The 11714-nt window shown below is 43.7% G+C and overlaps 1 protein-coding gene across 3 annotated transcripts; it reads left to right on the top strand.

The window, feature by feature from the left end:
- Timm10 (translocase of inner mitochondrial membrane 10) lies at positions 1–2887 on the top strand. Of its 3 annotated transcripts, none has more exons than XM_015477946.2 (3): positions 1–142; positions 573–688; positions 2441–2887. In XM_015477946.2, exons 2-3 carry the CDS (start codon positions 618–620, stop codon positions 2640–2642), a joined length of 273 nt encoding a protein of 90 aa, XP_015333432.1. In that variant the 5' UTR covers positions 1–142; positions 573–617; the 3' UTR covers positions 2643–2887. The 3 variants fall into 3 exon arrangements, with proteins under 3 accessions (XP_015333432.1, XP_015333434.1, XP_015333433.1); XM_015477948.2 differs by having other exon boundaries at positions 38–180; XM_015477947.2 differs by lacking the exon at positions 1–142 and adding an exon at positions 252–273.
- The last annotated feature ends 8827 nt before the right edge of the window (positions 2888–11714 follow it).

The raw sequence follows: 11714 nt of genomic DNA, 5'->3' as shown, positions 1-11714 counted from the left end.
TTCCGGATCAAAGAGGAGGCGGGACTTCTCTCCCGGAAGTGGTCCACGTGCTTCCGCCGTGATCTATTTGGGCACCCGGCAAGTTTCTAGTATTTGCTTAAATTGGCGACACGGTGGGCACTGTGTCTCGCACCAATCTGTGGTGAGTGAGTCGTGGCCTTTGACCTCATGGTTTCTGAGGTAATGGCATCGCCATTTCGGAAATGTAGCCGTTGGACCGGGGTCCGCAGCACCTCGTTTTCAGCGTCGAGTCCAATTTCCAGGGCCCTAGAGGTTGGGACCCGCGGTTTTTGTGTTCCTCCGGTGTCTCGATCTTTTCCCGGATAAGGGTGACCTCAGGGACAGGGTTCAGGGCTCGGGGGCTCGTTTTCCAGGACCTTCAATGACATCCTGAGTGACCTTGGGCTAGGCACTGACCCTTTAGGGCTTTTTCCCCCACTTCTGGGAGAGGGATGGTTAAAGCTCGTTGGCTCCTGTCGGTCCCACGCCCTGTGATTCCTCGGAGTCCGCTAGCCCCTGGGAGGGAGGGTGAACGGGAGTGGGTCGGTGCTGAAGCTGATGGCTGCTCCTAGGACTAGAAAACCAGGAGGAGGTTCCCTGCACGGTGCTGGGCCGAGATGGATCCGCTTAGGGCCCAACAGCTGGCAGCTGAGCTGGAGGTGGAGATGATGGCGGACATGTACAACAGGTAAGGAGAGCCTCTCTGCGCTAACCTGTGTTGGAAAATTAGCCCTGATCACCCTTCACGAAGGCAGAGGTGGATGTCTTCTAACAGATGCGTTCCCCTCACTGTGGGGAACCTTGAGGCCTGCCTTCCCCATCCCCACCCCATATTTGGTACTAATGTAGATGCAATATAGAGTCACTACAAGGACTTGGGAGTTTGGTTGGGATGGAACTGGCATGAAGGAGCAAGAGCAAGAAGAGAAGCTCTAAGAGTCTCTGGTTAGTTTTCAAGAACAGTTAAGGCCGGGTGTGGTGGCACACACCTGTGGTCCCAAGTAGCTCAGGAGGCTGAGGCAGAAGGATTGCAAGTTCAAAGCCAGCCTCAGCAACTTAGCGAGGCCCTATCTCTAAATAAAATATAAAAAAGGGCTGGGGATGTGGCTCAGTGGTTAAGCTCCTCTGGGTTCAATCCCTGGTACCAAAAAAAAAAAAAAAAGAACAGTTAAGCATTTCCTTTAGTAGTTAATATTTACTCTGTCAGGCATTTGTCAAGCTTTTTATATGCATTATCTTTTTGTTTTTCCCTTTGGTGGTACTAGGGATTGAACACGAAGGCACTTTAACACTGAACTACATCCCTAGCCCTTTTTATATTTTATTTTGGGCCAGAGTCTAGGTTGCCCAGGATAGTCTTGAAATTGAGATCCTCCTGCTTCAGTCTCTGGCTTCACTGGGATTATAGGCATACTCTACTGCATGCAGCTGCATTATCTTTTTTTAATTCTTAAAATAATCCAGTGGGTTAATTTTATTAGTCCCATTTTAAGAAGAGGAAATTGAGCCTTCTACAAGTTAAAAACTTCATTAGGGCCCACGCAAGTCAGTAGCAGTGTCAGGTCTAGTACGTCAGTATGACTCCACAATTGGTGCTCTCAATGATTTGGCAAATCTGGGAATAGTCCTGGCTCCACCAGGGATTATACTATTTGATAAACATTTCCTTATCTATAAAATAGACATATAATAGTACCCACCTCATAGAGACATTAAAAACACTAAATACAAAGGGCCTTTGCATCAAGCCCAAACAGGAAACAATCACATATTTGCTACTTTTATCAGCTCAAGTTCTCTGAATTGTTTGATTTGGTTTTGGAAGTTATAGATTAGAATGATTTGGGGGGTAGGTACCAGGGATTGAACCCAGGGATGCTTAACCACTGAGCCCCATCCCTAACTTTTTTTTTTGAGACAGGTCTTGCTAAGTTGTTTAGGGCCTCGCTAAGTTGCTGAGGCTGACTTTGAACTAGTGATCCTCTTGCCTCAGCCTCCCGAGCTACTGGGATTACAGGCGTGTGCCACCACGTCCAGCAGAATGATTTTTAGATGTAAACTGTGAAGTCAGACTGCCTAGTTCTATGTGATCCTCAACAAATTACTGAGTCTCTCTGTGCCTTAATTTCCTCATCTGTAATATGAGGATAATGATGTGCCTATCTCACAGAAGTATCAGAAGGATTGCATAAAAAGAATCTATGTAAAGCTCTTAGCATGAGGCTTGTTATACATCCAGCATTCAACAAATAGTCATTGTGTCTGGGCTCAAAGGAGGTTCCTACTCTCTGAAAACTCTCCAAGATGTTTGAAGTGCAAAATGAGGATTCACACTGTTTTCTTGGGGGAGATGAAATCAGTATACAGGGTTGGAATGACTGTGGGTTCCTGGGATGTCACAGGATGCTGCTTGCTGGACTTTATCCTTCTCTCTCCCCAGAATGACCAGTGCCTGCCACCGGAAGTGCGTGCCTCCCCACTATAAGGAAGCAGAACTGTCCAAGGGCGAGTCTGTATGCCTGGATCGATGTGTCTCCAAGTACCTGGATATCCATGAACGGATGGGCAAAAAGTTGACAGAGTTGTCTATGCAGGATGAAGAGCTGATGAAGAGAGTGCAGCAGAGCTCTGGTCCTGCATGAGGTCCTCAGACAATATACACCTGGGGTGCACCTTGCTCCTCCCATTTGTTTAATAAAAATGCCCCTATTGGGTGTCGAGTGAAGACTGCCAGGCCTAGGCTTTCTCTGGAGCATCTCCAGGAGCCCTGGGTGTGGTAGAACTGTCTTGTGGAAGGGATAGTTGTCACACTGGTATGTGACTTGTGTATGTTTGTGTGTATGTGTATATATATATATGTATATTAAAGCAAGTTTGTTGACACCTACTATGTTTAAAGCAGTATGCTTAGTGTTTGGAAATTAAAAAAATCAAACACAGCCTCTACCAGCAGAGGGAGTCCAAGATAGTGTTTTAACAGTGTGAACAGTTAAAGGCTGGGGATATAGCTCAGTTGGTAGAGTGCCTGCCCTGCATGCATAACACACACAAAAAAAGTATGAACAGTTAAGATAGCTTAGATTTGCACCTGGGATCTGTCTCTGGCTGTGTGACCCTGAATGTGACATTTCTCTGGGCTTTAGCTTTCCCATCTGTAAAATGGGGATGATCAGAGAGCTATTGTGGAGATTAAGTGAGTTAATATGAGAAAAACATATTAAATGCTTTGCTGACAATAGCATAATGACTCGGGTGTAGGAAGCACTAACTAAACATTTTTTAAAAATTTGAAATTAAGTGGAGAAAAGCAGGCATTTCCACAAATGATAGAAAGAAAAGATGTAAAGGAGAGTGTGAAAAGTAGATGGGATTTGATAGAGGGCAATGTCAAGTTGAGGGACCCAGCTTCATGGGAATCCAGGCAGAGACTGAGTAACAGCCACTGTCATTCAGTGTTCACCTGAGTCAGACTCTGCTCCTCACCCTTCATACAATATCCAAGCTAATCCACCTGTCTGGGCTAAAGGCCTTATTGAGAAATGGAGGTTCAGAGAGGTGGCTGCTTGCAGGTCATGCAGGTAGAGCAATATTGTGGAGGCCAGGGTTTATGCTTCATGTGCTGTCTTACTTGGTGGAGTACAGCAAGCTTACATCCTGTCTGAGGAGTCCCCTTAGAGGACTGTACAGCTTTTAGACATGTGCGTTGTGCCAGGTGGGATTTTGGTTGACCCCGTGGCACCTGTAGCAGTACCATCAGAGTGGGTCTTCATGGTGGAGATGTCTGGGATGGAAGTAGGTTATTGGAGATGGAGTAAAGGAGAGAATAGAGGCAGTGAATTTTGGGCTTATAAGTGCAGGTTCAGGCCAGACTGACTGGGTTTGAGTCCTCACAGATTTTCTAGCTGTATGATCTTGAGTGGGCATTTAACTGCCTCACTTAACCCCCTAATAAAAGTATTGAGATGCCTAACTGGGTGGTCATCAAATTTAACCATTAATAACTAAAACACTTTGAAAAGTGCATACCTTATACTAACCCATTTTGTCTCATTGTCCCCGATGTGAAACTTAAAAAAACAAACTAACAAATATTAGCCTATTTTAATGTACCTGTGTTGAAATATTTGTAAAATTGAAAATTTGGGACTTAGTGGTTTATGTATTCAATAGTAGCTCTTTTCATTGCTAAGTTTGGCAGGAGGTGGAGACCCCAGATGGACCCCTGTAAAACTCAAAACCATTGTCTTGCCTTAGGCATAGGCAGAATGTTAAGGCTCCTTTCCAGGTACTGCAGTACAGTGTGGGCCAACAGGTGGCACTGTCTGCTCACAGGTCTGCCTGCCTTGGACAGTTCCATAAATGTTTATCACTTGTTCTCTGCTAGTGTCATACTTGGAAGAAAGGGACAGTGGTGAGGCAAAACTGTACCTGACCTCAAGTTTATCCAGGAATGGCAAGAATTCTCCATGCATAGCTGGAACAGATAGAAGTGTGGAAAAGAGGTTTCCACTGAGTAATAGCACTTGCGAAGGCTTTGAAGCAGCAGAAATGGGGAGTACTTGTACTGAGGAAGCAAGCCACAGCAAGGCTGGGATGTTGAGTGTGAAGAGAGGTGGAGCTGAGAGACAGGCCTTGAGGGCTAGGAGGTACAGTTCCTAAAGAGCCTAACTATGTTAAGGGGAATTTGGATTTTTTCCTACTAAGAGCATCAGCAAAGAGTTGAAGGAATTAAACCCTTCAGTGACAATGACATCTGCATTTTAGAGGCTCACTCTCACTATCAGCCAGGCAGATAAGTGGTAGGTGATGGTAGGTAATGGATTAAAGGGAGACGTGGCAAGGAGGCAGTGAGGAGGGAAGGGATGATGGAAGAATGGCTTAGTTTATTGAGTTGCAATAGCACACTAAGCTCTGTGCTAAGTCCCTTAAGTACATAATTCCAATTAATCTTAACCACAGCTGTGTGAGGTAGGTGTGAGTATTCTCATTTTACAGATAAAGAAGCTTGAGAATCAAGGGTTAGTAACTTGCCTAAGTCATGCAGCAAGCAGGTAGCAGAGCTGGGGTTCCAATTTAGACACCAGAGACCACTTTAACCATTACCTTAGGATTGAGGGCAATGGTCCCTAGTGGGAAATATGTCTGCAGTTTCACATTTTGTTTAACAATATTTGTTATTGGCCTGCTACATGCAGGATGCTATGGCAAAATGTCCAAAGTGAGTTAGCTAGACCCTGTCCCCAGTGTGCAAGAGTGCTGGCTGGGGTGGAGAAAAGGAGAAATGGAGTTCACACTTAAAGGGAGTAAGAAAAATGGATTAGGCCCTTTCTGCCTAGGAAAGAGTAATAAACTTAATCCTCAAATGTGTTTTTGCTTGATTATCAATTTTAAATATCAGGAAATGTCTCATAAAAATCTGCAATTCGGTGTTTTTCAAAAAGTTAGATGAAGCTAGGCACAGTGGTGCATGCCTGTAATCCCAGCAATTTGGGAGGCTGAGGCAGGGGGATCACAAGTTTGAGTCCAGCTTCAGCAACTAAGTGAGACCTTGTTTCAAAAAATAAAAAGGATTGGGTATTTAGCTCAGTGATAAAATGTCCCTGGGTTCAATCTCAGTACAAAAAAAAAAAAAAAAAAGGATCTGACAGTAAGTCAACCTGCATTCCTGGTTGGCAGCAGTCTGTAGGATGGGAAGAGGCTTGGCCATTCACCAAACCTACCACCACTAATTTCTTCTGTCCTTCTCATCATCTGCTTGACTTGCAGGCATCTGGTCTGGGTCTTTAGCTCTGGGTGTTGAGATGAACTGGATGCTACATGAGAAAACATGTTAAATATCTGTAATAGGCAGCTTGAAAGATCACTGGAACCTCCCTTGAGTATGTACTATACCTTCAGACTTGCTTCTAATAAACAGAACTGGCAAAAATGAGGGGATACCAATCCAAAGTTAAGTTACTGGTGGGACGCTAACTCCAAGGTTAAGTTACAGAAGATTGCAATGTCTAGTAGTGCCTCTCCCTGTCTTTCTCTTTTCTTCCCTTCCTCTTGCTTACTCTGATGAAGTTAAGCTTATTTCCATGCTGTGAACTGACCTGTGAAGAGGCCCATGTGGTTAGGAACCAAGGGCAGCCTCCAGCCAACAGCCAGCAAGGATCTGAATCATCCACCATGTAAGTGAGTGTGGACGCAGATCCTTCCCCTGCCAAGCTTTCAGAAGACTGCATTCCTGGCCTACACTTTGCAGTGTGTAAGAGACCCTGCAGCCGATCCACCTAAGCTGCACCCTATCTCCTGACCTACAGAAACTGGGATAATGTTGTTTTAAGACAACATGTTTTGGGGTCATTTGTTACTCAGCAATGGATAATAAATACATGTATAGATAACGAATACACAACTGATGCAATTGACCAAGACTGGTCATTTCACACCTATACCTAGAATGTGCCAGGTACCATTCTAGGCACTTGGGATGCATCAATAAACAAAATAGATAAAGATCCTTGCTCTCTTGGAGAAAGAAAAATATATATATATATGGTTTCACATAGAAGTCTGGGTGAGCAGTACTGTTCTGAAAGGAAGATAGCTCCTTCAGCATTTGGGGAAAGCTTCATAACCTTTCAGGTTTTAGACAATTAAAAAGCTGGCAAAGTGGGGCATGCTTGTAATCCCTGTGACTTTGGAGACGGAAACAGGAGGAAATTTGAGGCCAGCCTCAGTAATTTAGCAAGGCCCTAAGCAACTTTTGATCCTGTCTCAAAACAAAAAAAACTAAAAAGGGCTGAGTATGTGGCTTAGTGGTTAAGTGCCCTTAGGTTTAATCCCCAGTATCAAAACAACACAAACAACAACAAAACCCTTTAAAAAACTGTGAACCATTTTCCCAACGCATGTAGGATTTTTCATGCAATTATAGAGATTTTCATAAAAGCTTTTATGGGCTGACCTGAGAGGAGTCTTGAGACAAGTATTGTTTTAGGTGCTGAGACAAAGAAGAAACAAGATTTTAAAAAATTAGAATGGGAGACGTGTTAAAAACAGGTGCTTTCTGTGATAAGTGTTAAAAAAGATGTTTAGGGAGTGTGGAGCTATATAAAAGAAGGTTCGTGCACCCTCTAGCCTAGGTGCTCAGGGAAGGCTGCCTTACAGAAAGTGATCAGTGTTTCGAAGGATGGGTAGGAATTTGCTAGGAAAGGGGTATTGGGTGGGAGTGTAGTATGAAGAAGGTGGGTACAGACACTTGACTCTGAGCCATATAGTCCATCAAAGGAAACAGACACAGATTGATGAGTTTTGTTAAAGGGGAAAGTCAGTTGTTATATAGGTCACAAAGCAAAGGGATCTATCAAACAAGTTATTGTCCTTGCAATCAGGCACTAAAAGGAAGTGACCATTAAGTCAAGATCTGAAGGGCTGGGTACCAGGACGCAAACCTATAATCTCAGCTTTTCTGGAGGCTAAGGCAGGAGAATCACAAGTTCAAGGCCAGCCTGGGAAACACTCCAAAACCCTTTCACAGTAAAAACTATTTAAACAACACTGGGGATGTAGCTCAGCGGCAGAGTGCTTGTCTAGCATACTCAAGGTCCTGGGTATGATCTCTAGTACTGGGGGAAAAAAAAAAGTCTGAAGGATTGCTTAGTGAGGCCAGAGCAGGGGAATGTTCCAGCCCAAGAAGAGCTTGAGGTGAGAGAGAACATGGAGCATTAATGAGCAGGAAGCAGGTTACCATGGTGAGAACAAACACAGGAAAGAGACTAAAAAGGAGGGCTGCGTGCAGCAGGTGACTCAGATGACACAGGACTCAGGGGCTGTTATTGAAGTCTGTCATGAGAAGGGTCCTCAAATGTCATTTCCTTAAGGATCATGAGAAGCATCTCAAGGGAAATGACCCAATCAAATCTGCATTTCTAGTAGACTATGCCCACTGGATAGTTGGTCATGTGCAGGGGTGGAACTGGGAAAGCCATGTTGGAAGGATGGCAAGAAGTCCAGTCCAGAGCTGTGGACTCGGGTGGGGGAGTGAGGGAGCCTGGGAGGGCTATGTAAGGAGGTGTGGGTCTTCAGAAGGTAGGAGCCACAGGCTCGCAGGCAAGTTGGCTATGGAGAAGGAGACAGCAAAGTCTGGGATGATTCCAGTTTGGTAGCTTAAGCCCTGGGAGAGATGGTGCTTTTACTGACCCAAGCAACAATGGAGGAGAAGCAAGTTGTTGGGGAGGAAGGTCAATTTTGGTCACTCGAGATTACTGAGCATGCCTGTGGTCTTAGAAGATTGTGCTACATTCTCCCTCATCCCATGTGGGTCATCCATGCTGGTCCTCATCTACCTCCCAAAACCTCAGGTGTCCTCCTGGTGTAGGACAGTTCATGTACTGTTTCTTCCTCTTGGGGGTTGATAAATCCTACTGACACTACCCCAGAAAGCTATTTTCAGATCACAGCATACACATCAATCACCCTTAGACTTCCCCATGACCACCCTCTCCCATCTAGATCAACTCCCACCCATGATATGTTCCCACAGCAGTGTATCTTTATCCTCCATGGCACTTCCTGTAGATGAAATTACACTCAATGTGTAACTATTTGACTCATTTATGCCTCTGTCCCACTGGCTGTTCTCTAATGATAGGGCTTATATGTCTTCTTCACCATCCAATCTCTAGTTCTTGATGTATATGAAGATGTATATGAATTTTTTTAATTGAGATATAATTCACATACCAAAAAAATTCTCTCTAAATTTTAAAGTATATGATCCAGTATATCTTAGCATATTCACAAAGCTGTACAACCATCACCATTATCTAACTACACAACATTTATTGCCACAAGAAGAAATCCCATAACCATTAGTAGTCATTCCCCATTTCCCCTCCTGTAGTTTCTCACAACCACTAATCTATTTTCTGTCTCTATGGATTTGCCTTTTCTGGGCATTTTATAAATGCAATTGTATGTGGCTTTCTATATCTGGCTTCTTTCACTTAGCATAATTTTCAAGGTTCACCTATGTTGTAGCTTATATCCATACTTCATTCCTTTTTATAGTTGGATAACATCATATTGTATGGGTATTCCACATTTCATTTCTCCATCAGTTAATGGATAATTGGTTTGTTTGTGCTTTTGACTATTATGAATAATATGGCTCTGAACACTGTGTAAGAGCTTTTGTGTTGACCTATGTTCTCAGTTCTCTTGGGTATATATCTAGGAGAGGAATTACTGGGTTACAATGGTAAGTCTATGTTTAACTATACAAATAGGATATGCCAAGTTGGTGTTTTAAATCGGCTATGTAAGTTTTTTGACATTCCTCATGCAAAGTTTATAGTACGTATTTTTAAGGCTAAATAGCTTCTCACAGAATGAATTCAATCAGGTACTATTATTTTCAGCACTTAAAAAAGCAGAATGAAGCTCAGGAGATAAGTGACTTGGGCAAAATCCACAATTTATCAGTTGCAGAGCCAAGATTTAGATCCCACCTGACTCTTGAGCCAGTGCTCTTGTCCAGTAAGCTGTGGAGTAGTCTAGCCAGGAGCCCACATGAGATCCAATGGGATAACACTGCTTTACTTAAGCTATGGCCAGTATCAGGAAAATAGTCTAGGAAGGGAGTTTTATTTTTGGAGCTAGAGGAAGAAAGAGGTTGATAAATCCTATTAATTTGGGTATAGAAGTATATCTTAGTTCTCTTCCTTTGCTTCCCTGTTTTTTAAAATCTGAACTGTTTCAGTGGCCTCCTAATTGCTTTGATTCTCCTTTCCAATATGTCCTCCATCATTAAACACATGAACTTGACCATATCTATCCCATTTATTAGGAAAAAACAAAACAAAACACACCAAAAATCTGCCAAAAATCCAGGAGTTCCCATCACCTTCTTCACAGCACTGGAAGTCCTTGACCTCACAGAGGTCATTCCAAGGTGGCCCTAGCCTACCTTTTCAGCTTAATTTCTCACTACTCCCTTTTCATGTATTCAACAAATGTTTACCCTGGGTGTTTTACATGCCAGGTCCTGTGGTAGGCAGCAGGAATACAAATTACCTATAATGTGGTCATTCCTGCCTCCGAGAAATTGATACCTCATGTGATGGGGAAAGGGAGGAAGGAACAGAACTTCCTTGTAGATGTCTGTGTGGGCTTCAATGGAGGTCAGCACAGTGTTTGGGGGGATCATTTGGGCAAGGCCCCTAACACAGCGTAGGAGGTCACACAGCTTCCATACAGATATGAAACTTGAGCTGAATTGTGAAGGATGAATATATTAGAAATGAAAAGGAGAATCTGTCATTCCATCAAGAAGGAGTAGCAGGTGCAAAGATAGGGAGGTGTCAAACCAGCTGGATGGACCTTTGGTTGTATATGTGCTCACTGAGAGCTTATTAGGTACCAGGAGCTGTGGATACCCAGGCAGTGAACACAACAGACAGGGCCTTTGCCCACAGGGAGCTGGTACTTCTAGGGGTAAAACTGTGGAATGCAGGCTGGGATGAGCAAGGGCAAGCCTCCCTGTCATGGGGGTGTGTGGGTTACCAGAATCTCATGGGGGGGGAGGTGTCCACAAAACCCTGAGATTTTGAATGTACCAGTATTTTCATAGAGTGGATTAACAATATTTTATTGTTTTCTCCAGGGCATCCATGACCCTCTTGGGTTAGAACATTTATTCTAGGTCTTCTTGTGCCGAGCTACGAAATTTAACCTTGACCTGAAGTTCTGGTAGCCAGTTTATTTATTTATTTATTTTTATTTATTTATTTATTTTTTTTTGTGGCACTGGGGACTAAACCCAGGGTCTCACACATGCTAGACAAATGCTTTACCACTGACCTACACTGCTTGCTCCCGTGTTGCATTTTAAGAAGTGGAATCATCAAAGCCTGACTAGGGCTTTTGCCAGGGAGAACATCCCGTGCCTTTTCTACTGCTAAGCTTTTGCTTCTGTCATTTCCCTGCCTAGAGGATTGGAAAGAGCAGTGCTTAGAGCCTGACAGATCTGACCATGCGTCCTGTCTCCAACTACCACCTGGCAGCCTCCAGTATTCTCCCTGAGTGAAGTTATGATGTCTGAATGTGTATTCTTCTTCTTCTTCTTCTTCTTTTTCTGTTGAAAGTCTCCAACATATGGTCACCACTTGGCAATGCTCTTCTCTTGGCTTGGTGGCTCAGCTGCTCAGGGGTCCTGTCTTGTCTGAGGCTTTTCTTGGAACTTTTTGTGTAATTGCTCATCCTATCAAAGAGCTTTACAAGCATCACTAAGTCTTCTGAAATAATAACAACAGCGACAGCAACAATTAACATTTATTATTCTTACTATGCTAAGTGCTATACCCAGCTTTTTGCCCGCATCATAATCCCGAATCCCTTCTGGCAGATAGGTAAATTCTATTGTCATCTGAATTTTCAGAGAAGGTAACTAAAAGCTCAGAGAGGTTAAGTAAGTTGCCCAAGATACCCCAGGCTAGTGAGTTTCAAAGTCGAGATTCCGACCTGGACAGAAGGAAATCCAAAGAAACCTGTGTCATTCTGCCTCTTGGAAAACTCTACTTCCAACTGCACAGTTCAAAACCCCACCCAAGCCAGCTTAGTATCCCAGTTGGTCGGCTCCAGCAGAGTCGTCATTCTTTGTTTTGTCCAAAGATGCAGAAGGCGTGCCAGATGTTAGCCCGGGAGGACAAGGGAGAAGGTGGGGGTCG

This window comes from Marmota marmota, unplaced genomic scaffold (genome assembly GCF_001458135.2).
Source record: "Marmota marmota marmota unplaced genomic scaffold, marMar, whole genome shotgun sequence".
Classification (NCBI taxonomy): Eukaryota; Metazoa; Chordata; class Mammalia; order Rodentia; family Sciuridae; genus Marmota; species Marmota marmota.
Note: the sequence above shows the minus strand (reverse complement) of the source record. Positions and strands in the feature narration are given on the sequence as shown.